The sequence below is a fragment of the Sinocyclocheilus grahami genome, unplaced genomic scaffold (assembly GCF_001515645.1).
Source record: "Sinocyclocheilus grahami isolate Dianchi unplaced genomic scaffold, SAMN03320097.WGS_v1.1 scaffold436.1, whole genome shotgun sequence".
Taxonomy (NCBI): Eukaryota; Metazoa; Chordata; class Actinopteri; order Cypriniformes; family Cyprinidae; genus Sinocyclocheilus; species Sinocyclocheilus grahami.
The window spans coordinates 40,968-54,796 of record NW_015505615.1 but is presented as its reverse complement, the minus strand read 5'-3'; the positions used below and the strand labels follow the sequence as shown (position 1 = coordinate 54,796).

Below are 13,829 nucleotides of genomic sequence, written 5' to 3'. Positions count from 1 at the left end.
AAAAATTGAAAAAATTATAAAAAGATTTATATATATATATTAATTCAGTCTCCTGCTGTTTTTCTCCTTTTCTCCCCTGTAATCTCCTCTTTAATCTCTCAAATACTATACACCAAGAACTGATTCATTTGTGTCTAGTTATATTTTTCCTGGAAAAAATTTAAACATGCAACGAATCTGAGGCCTCCAGAGCTCTAAAAGAGAAACTCTGAGCGCCTGAACCAGACCAGATCTAAAGAAGTGTGTCACTGTAGTGTTCAGGTTTCTGTTTGTGTTCCCCGGATACGGACTCGTCTTTACGTTCACTTTCCTCTGGATTGTGTGCCATGCGTCCCTGGCAGAGGCTTCAAAGCTAACGCTAATGCTATTACTAGCTCAGTAATGTGTACGTCTCAAAGTTAAAGCGCTGGAGTTCAGATATGGAGACCACACTGAGCGAAACGTCTCAGTTATGCTCGGCGGCGTCTCAAGTTAACCGACCAAGTTTAACGTGCGTTCTCAAGGGAAAGGTCGAGTCTTAAGCACGTCTATTAATACGCACACATTTAAAGACGGTCACACATGCACAACGATGAAACCCAGAGAGAGGACAGCTGTCAGCTTTAGCTGCTGATCTCAGACCCTAATCATGACACCAAATACACACATATTTCTCAGTGTTTTTCAAGCTGTTGCTGACTTCAAGTCTTCCGTTGACTGGGATCAAATGGATTTATTGGTCAGTTTCATATGTGTATAATCACTTTTTGCATTTCAGACAAAGACAGGGCACTTTTTTAGCACTAATACAACAAAATGACCAGTAAATGAGGTGCGTTAGGGGAGTAATTGATGATTTATGTTATTCTGTCATTGCTGTGCTGCCGCAGAGGATGATGGGAAATGTAGTTTTGTCACTGAGGCCTGTGTTATCATTATCACTATCCTTCATCAGCAATCATTTGGATAAAGCTAAATTACACAATTAAAACTGAATATATAAAACTCAGAATATAGAATAGAAAATACTAGAAATTAAGTGGAGGAATTCCAGATGAATGAGGTAAGCATTCATTGCATTGTGATTGACGGAATCAGGAGGCAAGCTCCTCCCACACTGTAAAAATGATTTTTACAAAAAAAATAAAACATAAATAAATAAAATTAAGATTATTGGAGTATGTTTTTCATGTTACACTGTAAAAAATTACCGTGAATTTAACGGTAAAATACTGTAAAAATGCTACAGTAAAAACCTGTTAAATGGTTAACGGTAAATTCCCCTACCATATACGGTGAAAAACTGTATTGGACATTACATGTATTGGACATTAATTTTACGGTAGTATACCGTTTTTGGAAGTGAAAAATTTTTTTTGATGTTTTTTTGTTGAAATAACTATGTTTCTTCTTAGTTTTTTCTTATCAGTTTTGTATATTAGGGTTGTGTGTTACACCTAATGTTGTTAAATGAGTGTTTATTAGATTGTATTACAAAGCTACAAAACAGATTTCAGTATTTCAATAGGTTGGTATAGTATCATTATGTCAGTTCATGAAATTATGGTATTTCACTGTAAATTTAAGTTAAAACCGTAAAACCTAAAATGTTGCTACCATATTTTTTACAGTAAAATTCCGGCAACCACAGCTGCCGTTTTTTACCGTACATTTTACGGATTTTTTTTTTACAGTGTACTTATTAGCAATTTCTTGAGTGAATATTGTTTCAAAGTAAATTGTAGCCTATTAAACTTTTTTCAGTGCATTGTAGTCAACATAAAACCACAATTTAACTTTCTTAATGCACATTCATGTTGTCATTGTGAACTGGTCATTCTTTTATCTCAAATATAAAAAAACTAAAACAATGTTGTCTTCATAATCTTTTGTCAAAATATACACTGTCATTCAAAAGGTCTGTATAGGATTTTTTCAAAGAACTCTTTTACAGAATACATTCTGTATTTATTAAATAATTACTTAATAAAGTAATTCTATTACTAATTTTATTATAAAATTTGAATAATTAATTAGTTTAGACCTTTGAGTGTTTATGATATGAAGATCGTCTCTTATTAGGTCATCCATAGGAAAGAAAAATCACAAGTCAGATATCTTTAATATCTCATTATGTGCATTATGCATTTTTATTGTGCACATTTAATTATCATTATGAAATACAATAATTTTAATTATCATAAACTGGTCATTCTTTTATCTCAAATATAAAAAAACAAAAACAATGTTGTCTTCATAATCTTTTGTCAAAATATACACTGTCATTCAAAAGGTCTGTATAGGATTTTTTCAAGTTTTTGAAAGAAGTCTCTTCTGCTCACCAAGGCTGCATTCATTTGATTAAAAATACAGAAAAATCTGTAAAATTATGAAATAATATTGCGATTTTAAATGGCTGTCTTCCATGTGAATATATTGTAAACTGTAATTTATTCCTGTGATCAAATCTGAATTTTCAGCATCATTACTCCAGTCTTCAAGTCTCAGGGCGCCGCAGCAAAGATAGCTGCCTACTGTTCCAGGTGTGTGTGTGTGTGTTCACGACTCACTGCTGTGTGTGTGCACTTGGATGGGTTAAATGCAGAGCACAAATTCCAAGTATGGGACACCATACTTGGCTACACATCCCTTTCACTTCACTTTTTTTCCACTATGTGTGTGTGCGCAAAGGTTTGTGGTAATGATGTGTGTAAAGGTGTGTGTGTGAAGGGTTAAATTCCTCCAGCGTCTCCCAGGTCTGGTGTGAATGTCCTGTTTAATGTAAACAGTGAAAGAACACACGGATGACAGTGGGATTAATGAAGGGGGGAGGGAGAGGGAAAAATGTGATGTGTAATAGAGCGGGAGGGGAGGCTCCACATTACAAGCGATGATACACAGTGAATTACAGCCTGTGTGTGAGTTTATTTAAACATTAAGCTCTATGAAACACACACAGCTCTGATCTCAGTCAGATATCGCAAACACAAGGCTGATCTTACACTCAAACACACACCAGCATCCATCACTCACAGACGTCGTGTTTAGCCTGGCTAGAATCGGACACCTTCATCTGGTTTGATTGATCCAAACATGTTTAAATGCTGAGAAAGTATAAAAATATGTTGGCAGGTAAAAGCTGCTCCGAGGAAAACGAGCGTTTAGTTGAACTTTGAGGAGTTTTGTGTTGGCATTTATAGTCTGTTACAGAAATATGAAACAAGCTGTAAACACTCATTACCAGAGAGACTATACAAACTAACAAAGAGCACACTGTTCTCTGCTCTTCACGTTTGGATTCACAACAACTTTTTGCTGTCCACAGACTGCTTTGAATGAAGAGACATAAATTAGTAGTTCACCCTCCCCAAAAAAAAATTGCTGAAAATGTGCTCACCCTCAGGTCATCCAAGATTAAGATGAGTTTGTTTCTTCATCAGGTTTGGAGAAATGTAGCATTTCATCACTTGTTCACCAACGGATCCTCTGCAGTGAATGGGTGCCGTCAGAATGAGAGTCCAAACATCTGATAAAAACATCACAATAATCCACAAGTAATCCACAGCACTCCAGTCCATCAGTTCACATCTGGAGAAGACAAAAGCTGAAACAAATCAAGATATTTTCATACCATTGCTTCCATCTAAAATATGAGTCCATAATAACGCTTCCTCCAGTAAAAAAGTTCATCTCCTGTTGTCTCTCACGTCAGAATCCAGCCACATATTTGTTTAGAGCTGTTTTGGCTTGTAAACGCTGCTTGATCTGTGCAGATTTCTCTCCTGATTCACACCAGACCACTTTTACACCGGAGGAAGCGTTATTATAGATTATGGACTCAGATTTTAGTTAAAAAGGTCTTAATGCTGGATTTGTTTCAGCTTTTGTCTTCTCCAGATGTTAACTGATGGACTGGAGTGGTGTGGATTATTGTGATGTTTTTATCAGCTGTTTGGACTCTCATTCTGACGGCACCCATTCACTGCAGAGCATCCACTGCTGAGACACTGATGCAATGCTACATTTCTCCAGATCTGATGAAGAAACAAACTCATCCTAATCTTGGATGACCTGAGGGTGAGCACATTTTTAGCCATTTTTTTAGCCATTGTAACCATTTTACAGTACACACAATATTTTCATATTTCTACAAACTGAAAATGACACTTTTCTTTAATGAGATTTCAGTTTAAATGTAATCCTGATTTACAGCCTTGATTATGTTTGTGTTGTAGTTTAATCTTTTTAGTTCTGTCTTGTTATTTAAAATCAACTTTTATTTTATATCTTCAGATTTCATTTTAATTTTAGTTTGACTAATTTTACGTGCTTTTTTTCATTTCTGTTATTATTATTTTTCCATTTTTATCTTTAGTTGAATTGTTTTAGTAATTTTAGTACTTAAAACTTATTTTAGCTGCCAAGGAAATATTTCTAATTTTCATTAAAGTTTTGTTAAGTTGTTCATCTAATATATATTTTATAGCCAGTTGAATGAAAACAAGTTTTACTTAACAAGAAACACTCAGGTTAAGATCAGTATGATCAGTACATACAGTGAATATTGACTTCCTAACTGCCATGTAATGCAACAGCGCCACCTGCTGCTACTTTAATGAGTCTCTGTTCAGTTCAACAACAGTTTCCATTGTCTGGCAGCACCACTTCAGTTTTTTTTTTTTAAATCTTTGCTGATGTATTTTCTATCAGATTAGATTTGCCTTTATTTTTTTGTATGTATTTTGGTGAGTTTAATACATATTCATAAGCCTCCCTATGTAATTCTAAAGGTTTTTAAATATATATATTAGGTCATTGTTTTCTAACAAAAAAAGTACCAAAAACTACTGTGGTAATGCCATCTTTTGACATGATACAATGGCAATTCCATGTTTTTTTTTGGACATGTACAGTACCACAGTAGAACCAGTGTATTCCTAGAAGTATAATGGTACTGGTAATAATTTAGTACATTAAAATAATTTTGATACCATTACAATACTTTTTCTCAAGCTATTTTGTCTTAACAATTATTATCTGCATGTTCTCTTATTATTAGCAGTGAGTCTTATTCCTGGAAACACATTTATAAAGTGGGTTGAGCTTGTTGGTAGACTGTCGCTTAGCTGTGGTTGTGTAGTGTGTGTGTTTTGGAGTGTGTTCAGAACCCCTGCGGCCACTAACTCGGAGGAACAGTAACATTTCATCACGGCTGACATTTCCCACATCTCTCTCTCTCTCTCTCTACCGCGTTAAAAACTCCCAGCCTGTCAGCCAACTCCTCCACCGCGCTTGTCCGGATCCGTGGAATGTGTGGTGTTGAAAGTGTGTGTGTGTGTGTTTTCCCCGGTGGGGTGAGTGTGCTTTAGTTTACGTCCATTTGGCTCTTTCCTGGGGTCTTAATTCCTGTGTGCGCTCAGACCGGAGGTTATGAGCCCTGCAGCTGTGCAGAAACACACTTCGTAGTTGCCCCAGCAACCGCGCCAGCTTCTCTGCTCGTGCGCCACAACAACATTCTCTCAAGCGGCTCTTGCACATCCAGCCGACAAATGATACGGATTTGATATCGACGATGCGTTTAAAATCGCACGCAAAGCGCGTTCTTCACAACCGACTGCGTTCCGTGTAACAGAAGCGCTTGTTTTATTTTTTTCAGGAGTAAATTCCCTTCATGTGAGACTGAGAGATGTTGGTTAGCTTAGCCTAGCGCGCTAATCCTTCATCAAACTGTCACAATCTGTCGGGCGTTGATTTCAATACTCCGTAAGACGCTCTTTCTCTTCATTTATTGTCCTCATTATGTACTTAATGCGTTGTATTTGTGCAGTGTGTATGTTTGTGTGGCAACAACGTTAGCTGTGTGTTAAACTTTAGTAATCTTTGGTCCAGATGCCAGGTTTCGTTATGTTTTAATTTATTAAACCGATAAAAATAGCTCTAAATGCACAAAGAAATCTCTAAACTGGACCTTTTCAGCTCATAAAACTGAAAACTAGAAATTAAACAGTTTGCATAAAATGTCGATGCTTATTTTTAACACCCATTGAGCTTTTGCATTGTGACGTTTTGTGTTAAATTGTAAAATAAATAAAATCCGATTTGAAGTTGGATTGAAATTGGGCCTAAAATGTCACAGGCCTGTAATTGATATTTACCTGTCTGTCTGTCTGTGCATGCAGTGAAAGGTATTATAATTTGAATGCAATCATAAACAGCAGTTTTGTTATGTAGATTTATCATTTTTATTGGGAGAAAATATGGAAGCTGACTGTATGATTTCTTCAGTAGCTGTTTTCTATGTCCTGTTTTTCCTCGGTTGGGATCTCTGTAGCTGATGCATGTGATATTCAAACAGGTGAAAGATGCCGCCCGGGACAGACGACCCTCGTAAACTCTTCATCCTGACCACGGCGGGAAACTACTTCCGTCTGGACACCCCGGCGTCTCTGTCCACCTGCCGTCCTCTCGATAACTTCTTAGACGATAGCAACGAATCCCTGCTCACCGTCACCAGAAACGCAGATGAGCTGCACTTCTCAAACAAGGTGCTGTGAGCTACATACAGCTGTGATATATACTTATATCGCAGTATTTTTCACGTGTAAGTCACACAACAAATGAAAAATAGTTTGCTGCTAAATGACTTGATTGAAATGTTTTTTTGATGTATTTTGTTTCTTTCTTTCAGAAATACTCCATTTGACAGTGTGCATGAACCAGTGTTATTTTAGTATTATTTATATACTTCTTATGGCAGTGTTTCCCAACCTTTCTTTAGTCGCGGCACCCTTTGGAAATTTTAACAATCTTGTGGCACCCTACAAAATTAATTGTCACAATATTTGAATTTCTAACTTCGATGTGATAATATGAAAAGTATAGATATTCGGTAGAACAGGGAAGAACTGCAGAATGTCATACAGATATTTTTAATATTATTAAAAAGTGTTGTCCATCAACGGTGGCAATCCGCAGGCTAATTTCTAATGAAGAGACCAATTTATATGACAGATTTGAATGTAGGTTTTTATACATATGTAAACATTATTTAATTACCATTATAACTAGCTATCTCACACATTTTTGCTCACTCAGCGTTTTTATTGTTTTACAGCGGGGTAATTTTGTTGCAGTAGCACGAGATAGCTTGATTTCAAACTTTGAATTGAATAAAAAATGACAAGTAAGCAGTCAGTAATAAAATAAGAACAAATAAAGAAATTAATAATGATAGCACAAATAAAAAATAACGACAGGCCTTCGAATTAAATAAATTGTTTTTTAGTTTTTCGGGTAGGTCTAACACACAGTAGGGCTATTAAGAGATTTTAATTTTTTTTTACCAATTATCCAAATAATGTTTAGTCCTAGAAAGCTATTATTATCAGAGGACACCTGAGCATAACATAGCGGTTAGCGGATCAATGAATGAGAGGGCAGCGTTACCAGAGTTGCCCATATACCACACCATGTTACAACACAGTAGGGCTATTGCAGACAGAAACAGTACTGTACTACATCCATGTGTCCTGTCGGCTCAATTTGTGAGTAGACTTTGCTGTTCTGATGAGCATGAATGGTATATGAGTGGAGCGACTGAGCGGAGCACACACACATAGAGCGGATAATACGCAGAGCGTCACTCCACGTGAAAGTGAAACCTGAGCGGTGAACTCATTTTTTTTCGGCAGCCGAAATTTCGGTGCATCTCTAATTATCCTTTTTTCCGACATCAGAAATGGATATTATGTAATAGATGCTTTTTTGAACATTTTGGCAATTTAAAAATATTTAAAAAGTATTTTTTACACGGCACCCCTGCTCTCAACAGACGGCACCCCGGTTAGGAAACACTGTCTTATGGTATTCAATAATATTTTGAATTAGCTTTTATTTTTATATTTTTTATTTTTTATCTTATATATATATATTTTTTTAAATATTATAATTCATATTTTTATATTATATTTTATATATATTATATTTTAATTTGAGTTTGTTTTAATAATTTTTTATGGGCTTTTGTCATTTTTATGACTTGTTTTTTAATATTTTTATTAAGCTTTCACTTATTTTTATTTTAGTTTTATATTTGATCTAGCTATACTGTATGATGATTAAATATCTTACATCGGCACAACCCTTCATCAAAGCATCATTTTTCCCACAGTTTTCACACAAGAAAGAATTATTTTTAAGCAATTAGATATTTGCACCAATATATATATAGCAATATTTATCTACATGTATTTTTACTACATGATAATTTTATTACATGAAAAATTTATTTATACATTTTTTATTTTATATATATTTTTATTTTTATATTATAATTTATATTTTTATATTATATTTTATATATATTATATTTTAACTTTAGTTTAAGTTTTAGTAATTTTTTATGTGCTTTTGTCATTTTTATGACTTGTTTTCCAATAATTTTATTTAGCTTTCACTTATTTTTATTTTAGTTTTATATTTTATCTATCTACACTGTATGATGATTAAATATCTTATACTTGCATCGCACATCGGAAAATGATATCGAAAAATTTATTTATAAATTTTTTTAATAGATGAAAAAATTAATGCGTAAAACGATAAATTAAAACAATTTTTAATGCACGCTTCAGTGAGCACTTTTTGAGTGAGGATGAAAATGAATCTTTATTTACCTAGCACGTTGAACTGATTAACTGGCATAAATTAAATCAAATTAATCAAAAACTAATTCAGTGATTCATTTTCATGTAGCGTGCTGATTTATTTCAGAGCCACAATCTTCAGCAAACTTAATGGTCAAAATAAAAAGTGCATTAAAATCACTACAGTATTCATGATAATTAGCATAATTGTATATTGCAATATTGAAATAATATTCAATAAATCGCAAATGTTCAGTATATCGCTCAGCTCTGCGTTCAACTACCAAACATTGTCAGAAAATGCTGAATTATGGCTCATGTTGTCTCTGTGTAGCTGGAGAACATGGACGTCGACAGCAGGGTTCTGCTGTTCTTCAAACCTCATCCGTGTGTGGTGAGCGAGGAGAACCTGCACCGATCCGTCCTGGTGTCCTCTATGCTGGAGTCTCCCATCAGCACCCTGTACCAGGCCTTGAGACAGGTCTACGGCCCCGTCCTGCTGCAGGTCAGGTGCAGACACATGGGACGCGTTTCACGTGGATGTGAATTTGCTGTTGGGTTTGTAATGCGTGTTGTGTGTGTTTTCTGCAGGATGATAAATGGAGTCAGTCGTTCGACTCAAAGCTTCAGTCTCTGCTCACGGATCTTGAGGTCGGGCTGGGCTCTGTGCTCAGACACTCACACCCAAAGGATTCTGGGGAACGGAGTCATTCGGAGACGGATGTGTTGAGTGAGTTCTCATTCAAACCCCTGCTTTTCCCAGCTAGTACCTTTATGCATTTAGACTCCACATACTGGTGTGTGCAGGTATCATGACCCCTCTGGATGAGTTCGGCTTCTGGGCTGATGTCAGTCGCTCCGGACAGCATAGCAGAGAGAGAGACAGAGCGGCACACTTCTCTGAACTCTTCACCACCATTGAGAAGGTGCATACATGCACATTTGGACGTGAATGCGCTCCGTCTAACATGTAGTCGTTCAAAGTTACTCCATTTGTTAGTGTGCATGAACCAGTGTTATTTTAGTATTATTGATATTCTATTATATTTTTTATTAATATTTTGAATTACATTTTCTTCTTTATCTTTTCAGTTTTCATTTTCATTTTAGTTGATGTTTTAGTAATTTTGTTAGATGCTTTTTTTATTTTTTTTTATTTCTGTTTAGCTAGCTATTTAGCTAAATTTCAGTTTTTCAATTTAATTTTAGTTCTTCAACTTTTTATTTCTGTTAGTTGCCAAGTTATCATATTTAATTTTAGTTTAAAGTAATTTTGTTATGTGCTTTTGTCATTTTTATTATTTTTGTTTTTTTAATATTCCTATTCAGCTTTAATTTATATTTACTTAATTTTTAGTGCTTTTAGTACTTCAGCTTAAGCTTATTGTTGTTAGGTTAAGTAATTATGTTGTGTTTTTTTGTCATTTTTATTAGTTTTTTTATATTTCTATTTAGTTTTAATTTTTTTTATTTCAGTTTTAGTGATTATAGTACTTCAACTTCAACTTATTTTATGTTAGTTTCCAAGGTAACAGTTTTAATGTAAGTTTTTGAAAGTAATTTTGTTATGTGCTTTTGTACATAACAAAATAGTTATGTACAAATCATTTTTAATAATTTTCATTTTTATTCATTAATTGAATATTTCTATTTAGATTAATTTAGATTTATTTCAGTTTTAGTACTTCTAACATTTCAACTTAAACTCATTTTATTTCAGTTAGATAGTTATGATATGTGCTTTTGTCATTTTTATGACTTCAATATTTCTATTTAGCTTTATTTTTGATTAATAACTTCAACTTATTTTTGTTACAATTATTTGCCAAGGCAACATTTCTAGATCTAATGTAAGTTTTTTTTTTCCCGAGTTTAAGTTTTCAGCTAATATTTATATTTGATTTGATTTCAATTATTTTTGTTCATTTTAAATAGTTTTGAGTTTTAGTTGACAATAACAACACAGGTGTCCATGAACTGGCTATTTACATCAACTTTAAATCAGATCCAATCCGTCTAAGCTGTTTTATGAGAAAACATTTAATATCAGACTTAAAAACCAGGAACAAGTAACCCTACAAGATATCCACATCAACTGTGCATGGTGTGTTTGTTTCAGGACTACAGTAATCTGGACAGTTTCAGTCTGGTGGAGGTACTGGACCTGATTGAGAGCACCCGTGAGACAGTAGATGACGTGTGGAAACAGAATGAGCATGCCCTCTACCCCGAGATACGCATGATCCGACTCATGGATGTCATAGGTGCACAGATCAGATATGGTTGCTAAGTGATAATGATGCTCGACTCAATAATATATCTGATGAAACACTAATGACGTTCCTGATGTATTTGCGTTTACAGACGGAGCTCTCGGCAGGTTTGTACAGAGGAAGCTGAGCACCCTGCGCTTGTGGGATGATCCATATTTCACAGTCAGGGAGGGGCTTAAAGGGGGTGTGGCTGCCTGTGAACAGTGGGTGGCGGCCTGTGAACACCTGACCGGTCAGGTGTGGAAACGCTACTCACCTCATCCGTGGAGCGGAGAGAAGCACTGCCCACAGGGGCTGCAGAGCCTTGCCCAACGATTGGAGGAGGTCAGACTGATGCCTGTCAATCATCTCAGGCAGTATAATCTAGTGCATTACCTCATGACCTGTAGTGTGTGTGTGTTTCAGGTGGTGCAGGTGCGATCAGTGTGTGAGAAACTGCAGCGTTTGTTATCTGGAGGGAAGCTGCAGGTTTCACCCACACGTGTGTATCAGCCTTTCACAGGGCTCAACCCGATACACTACAACCCTTATACTGAGGTACACGAATGCACAAGATCTTCACTGTTATATTGAATATTTGATATATCACTCAGCCTGTCACTGTGTATGTGTCTTCAGCCCTTATGGAGAGCTGCAGTGTCTCAGTTTGATCGACTCATCGCTCCAGCAGAACAGGAAGCAGCTGGAAAGCTCAAGACCTTCATAATAGATGCACAGGACAGTCCACAGCAGGTACACACAATCACACTAGTCTTGTGTATCCAGATGTTTGGCTTTTTGTCCAAATCACAGCTTATTCTAGCCAAGAGCCGCCCACTTAGACAGGAAGAGACCTAATACAACAAAAATAGACAAAATAAACAAAAAATACAGACAAAACATGGATATATACTACCATTCAAAAGTTTGGGGACAGTATGATTTTTAAGGAAATTAATACTTTTATTCTTCAAAGATGCTTTAAATTGATCAAAAGAGACAGTAAAACCGTTTATAATCTAATGAAATTTTTATATTTAAAAAAAACTGTTCTTTTGAATTTTCTATTCATCAAAGAATCCTGAAAAATAAAATGAATCACAGTTTCCACTGTTTTCAACATTGATAATAATCAGAAATGTTTCTTGAGCAGCAAATCAGCATATTAGAATGATTTCTGAAGATCATGTGACACTGAAGACTGGAGTAATGATGCTGAAAATACAGCTGCGCATCACAGAAATAAATTACATTTTACAATATAATCACAAAGAAAACAGTTATTTTAAATTGTAATAATATTTCACAATATTACAGGTTTTTACTGTATTTTTGTTCAAATAAATGGTGAGCATAAGTAACTCTTTCAAAAACATAAATCTTACTGACCCCAATATTGTGAATGGTAGGCTATTAATAAATGCACATAAATATTCAGTTGTTTTCCCAGCAGACTGTTATAAACGCATGCATTTTGACTCATGAATTTGCGTAATTGCATGCATTGCATAAATCTTCCAATTAGATTTAAGCATGCCACTTTGCAAATGCTCTTTCAGTTTTGACATGCAGTGTGCATCAGACTGTCTGTGTGCTTGATGTTTGTGACTGAGAGCAGATTTGGAATGAACTCTCAGACATACAGATGCACGCACAGCTGTACACTGTTGTTGTCTTGTCTTCGTTTCAGCTGCTGCAGGTGTTTCAGAAACACAGAGAACTGATCAAACGACCCACAATCAGCAAAGAACTGCAGCCCGAGAGAGAAACGCTCCTGACGCGACTGCTGGACTACAACAAGGGTCAGATCACACACACTGAGCAGTACAGCACAGATTCACTTAAACAAAACCTCATAAACGTCTGATTTGAAATACTCAAAATGAGGTATATATATATAAAAAAAAGTCATGTCCACATTAGGAGAGCCTATGATGCCTAAAAATGCTGTCTAGGTAGGCAGCTCACTAGAGTTTAGTACATAGTTTTACAAATGACTAATGCCAATTAAGAACTTTTTCTGAACGCTACATTATTGTTCTGTTCACTAATGAAGCTATGTAGATTATTATAAAATTCAACTGTTGTACGGTCATAGATTTACATCAGTGTTATTTTAGAGTAATAATAACAATAATACTACTACTAATAAACATTTATTTGTATAGCACTTTTCTTACATGAATTGCAGCTCAAAGTGTTTCACAGGATAAAATAGATCAATAAAAGATACAATTTCACAAAATATCAATGTAAATAAGTTCACAAGGTAAAATAGAAACATAATAACAAACACTGAAAATAGGATTTCACATAAAATTCAAATCAATTAAATACTCATAAGCAACTTTAGAAATATAAAGTATTTATTACATTTTGATTAGGGATGCACCTGGTATCGGGCCCGATACTGAGCTCCTGTACTCGTACTCGTACTCGTTAAAATGCCCCGATACCAAACGCGATACCACACAGCATGTGATAAGCGCCATATTCAGACAAAGAAACACCGACAACAGACAGCAGAATGGAGTTAAGGATGTCTACTACGAAGTATATGTATGCAATGAATATAACGTTAAACATTCAGTATTTACGCCTGTATAGCTGATGTGCGCGAGCTGATAAATAAAGCAAGCTGAGTGGATTGAGCGTGCGGCGGCGCAGATGCGCGAGCTTGTCGAGTGAATATACCTTTCTCACAGACATCACTGGAAAGTTTGTAGTTTGGTCGGATATGTCAAAAACAAGTAAGTAAAACAATGCACAAGTTACTTAATGGTAGAGAGAGAGAGAGAGAGCGCACGCACTTCTGTTGGGTGATCTTTGATGTTCACTCACTTAGCACACGCATCATTTGGATTAAAACGAAATCGTAAAAATAAGACCATTCATGCGGCATTCACTATAAACATAATTTATTTTCAACCTTAGGCATACACGACTTTCTGGC

The 13,829-nt window shown here is 35.4% G+C and overlaps 1 protein-coding gene across 1 annotated transcript in view; it reads left to right on the top strand.

Annotated features, from left to right (window-relative positions):
* Positions 1 to 5,491: 5,491 nt before the first annotated feature.
* The window catches only part of LOC107551867 (cytoplasmic dynein 2 heavy chain 1-like), a 42,608-nt gene continuing 34,270 nt past the window's right edge, over positions 5,492 to 13,829 (top strand). Inside the window, 10 exon segments of the mRNA XM_016233622.1 lie at positions 5,492 to 5,742; positions 6,335 to 6,524; positions 8,959 to 9,129; positions 9,216 to 9,354; positions 9,432 to 9,550; positions 10,744 to 10,888; positions 10,989 to 11,221; positions 11,303 to 11,434; positions 11,516 to 11,629; positions 12,567 to 12,678. Of these exon segments, the coding sequence (XP_016089108.1) occupies positions 6,342 to 6,524; positions 8,959 to 9,129; positions 9,216 to 9,354; positions 9,432 to 9,550; positions 10,744 to 10,888; positions 10,989 to 11,221; positions 11,303 to 11,434; positions 11,516 to 11,629; positions 12,567 to 12,678 (1,348 nt within the window). The 5' untranslated portion in view covers positions 5,492 to 5,742; positions 6,335 to 6,341.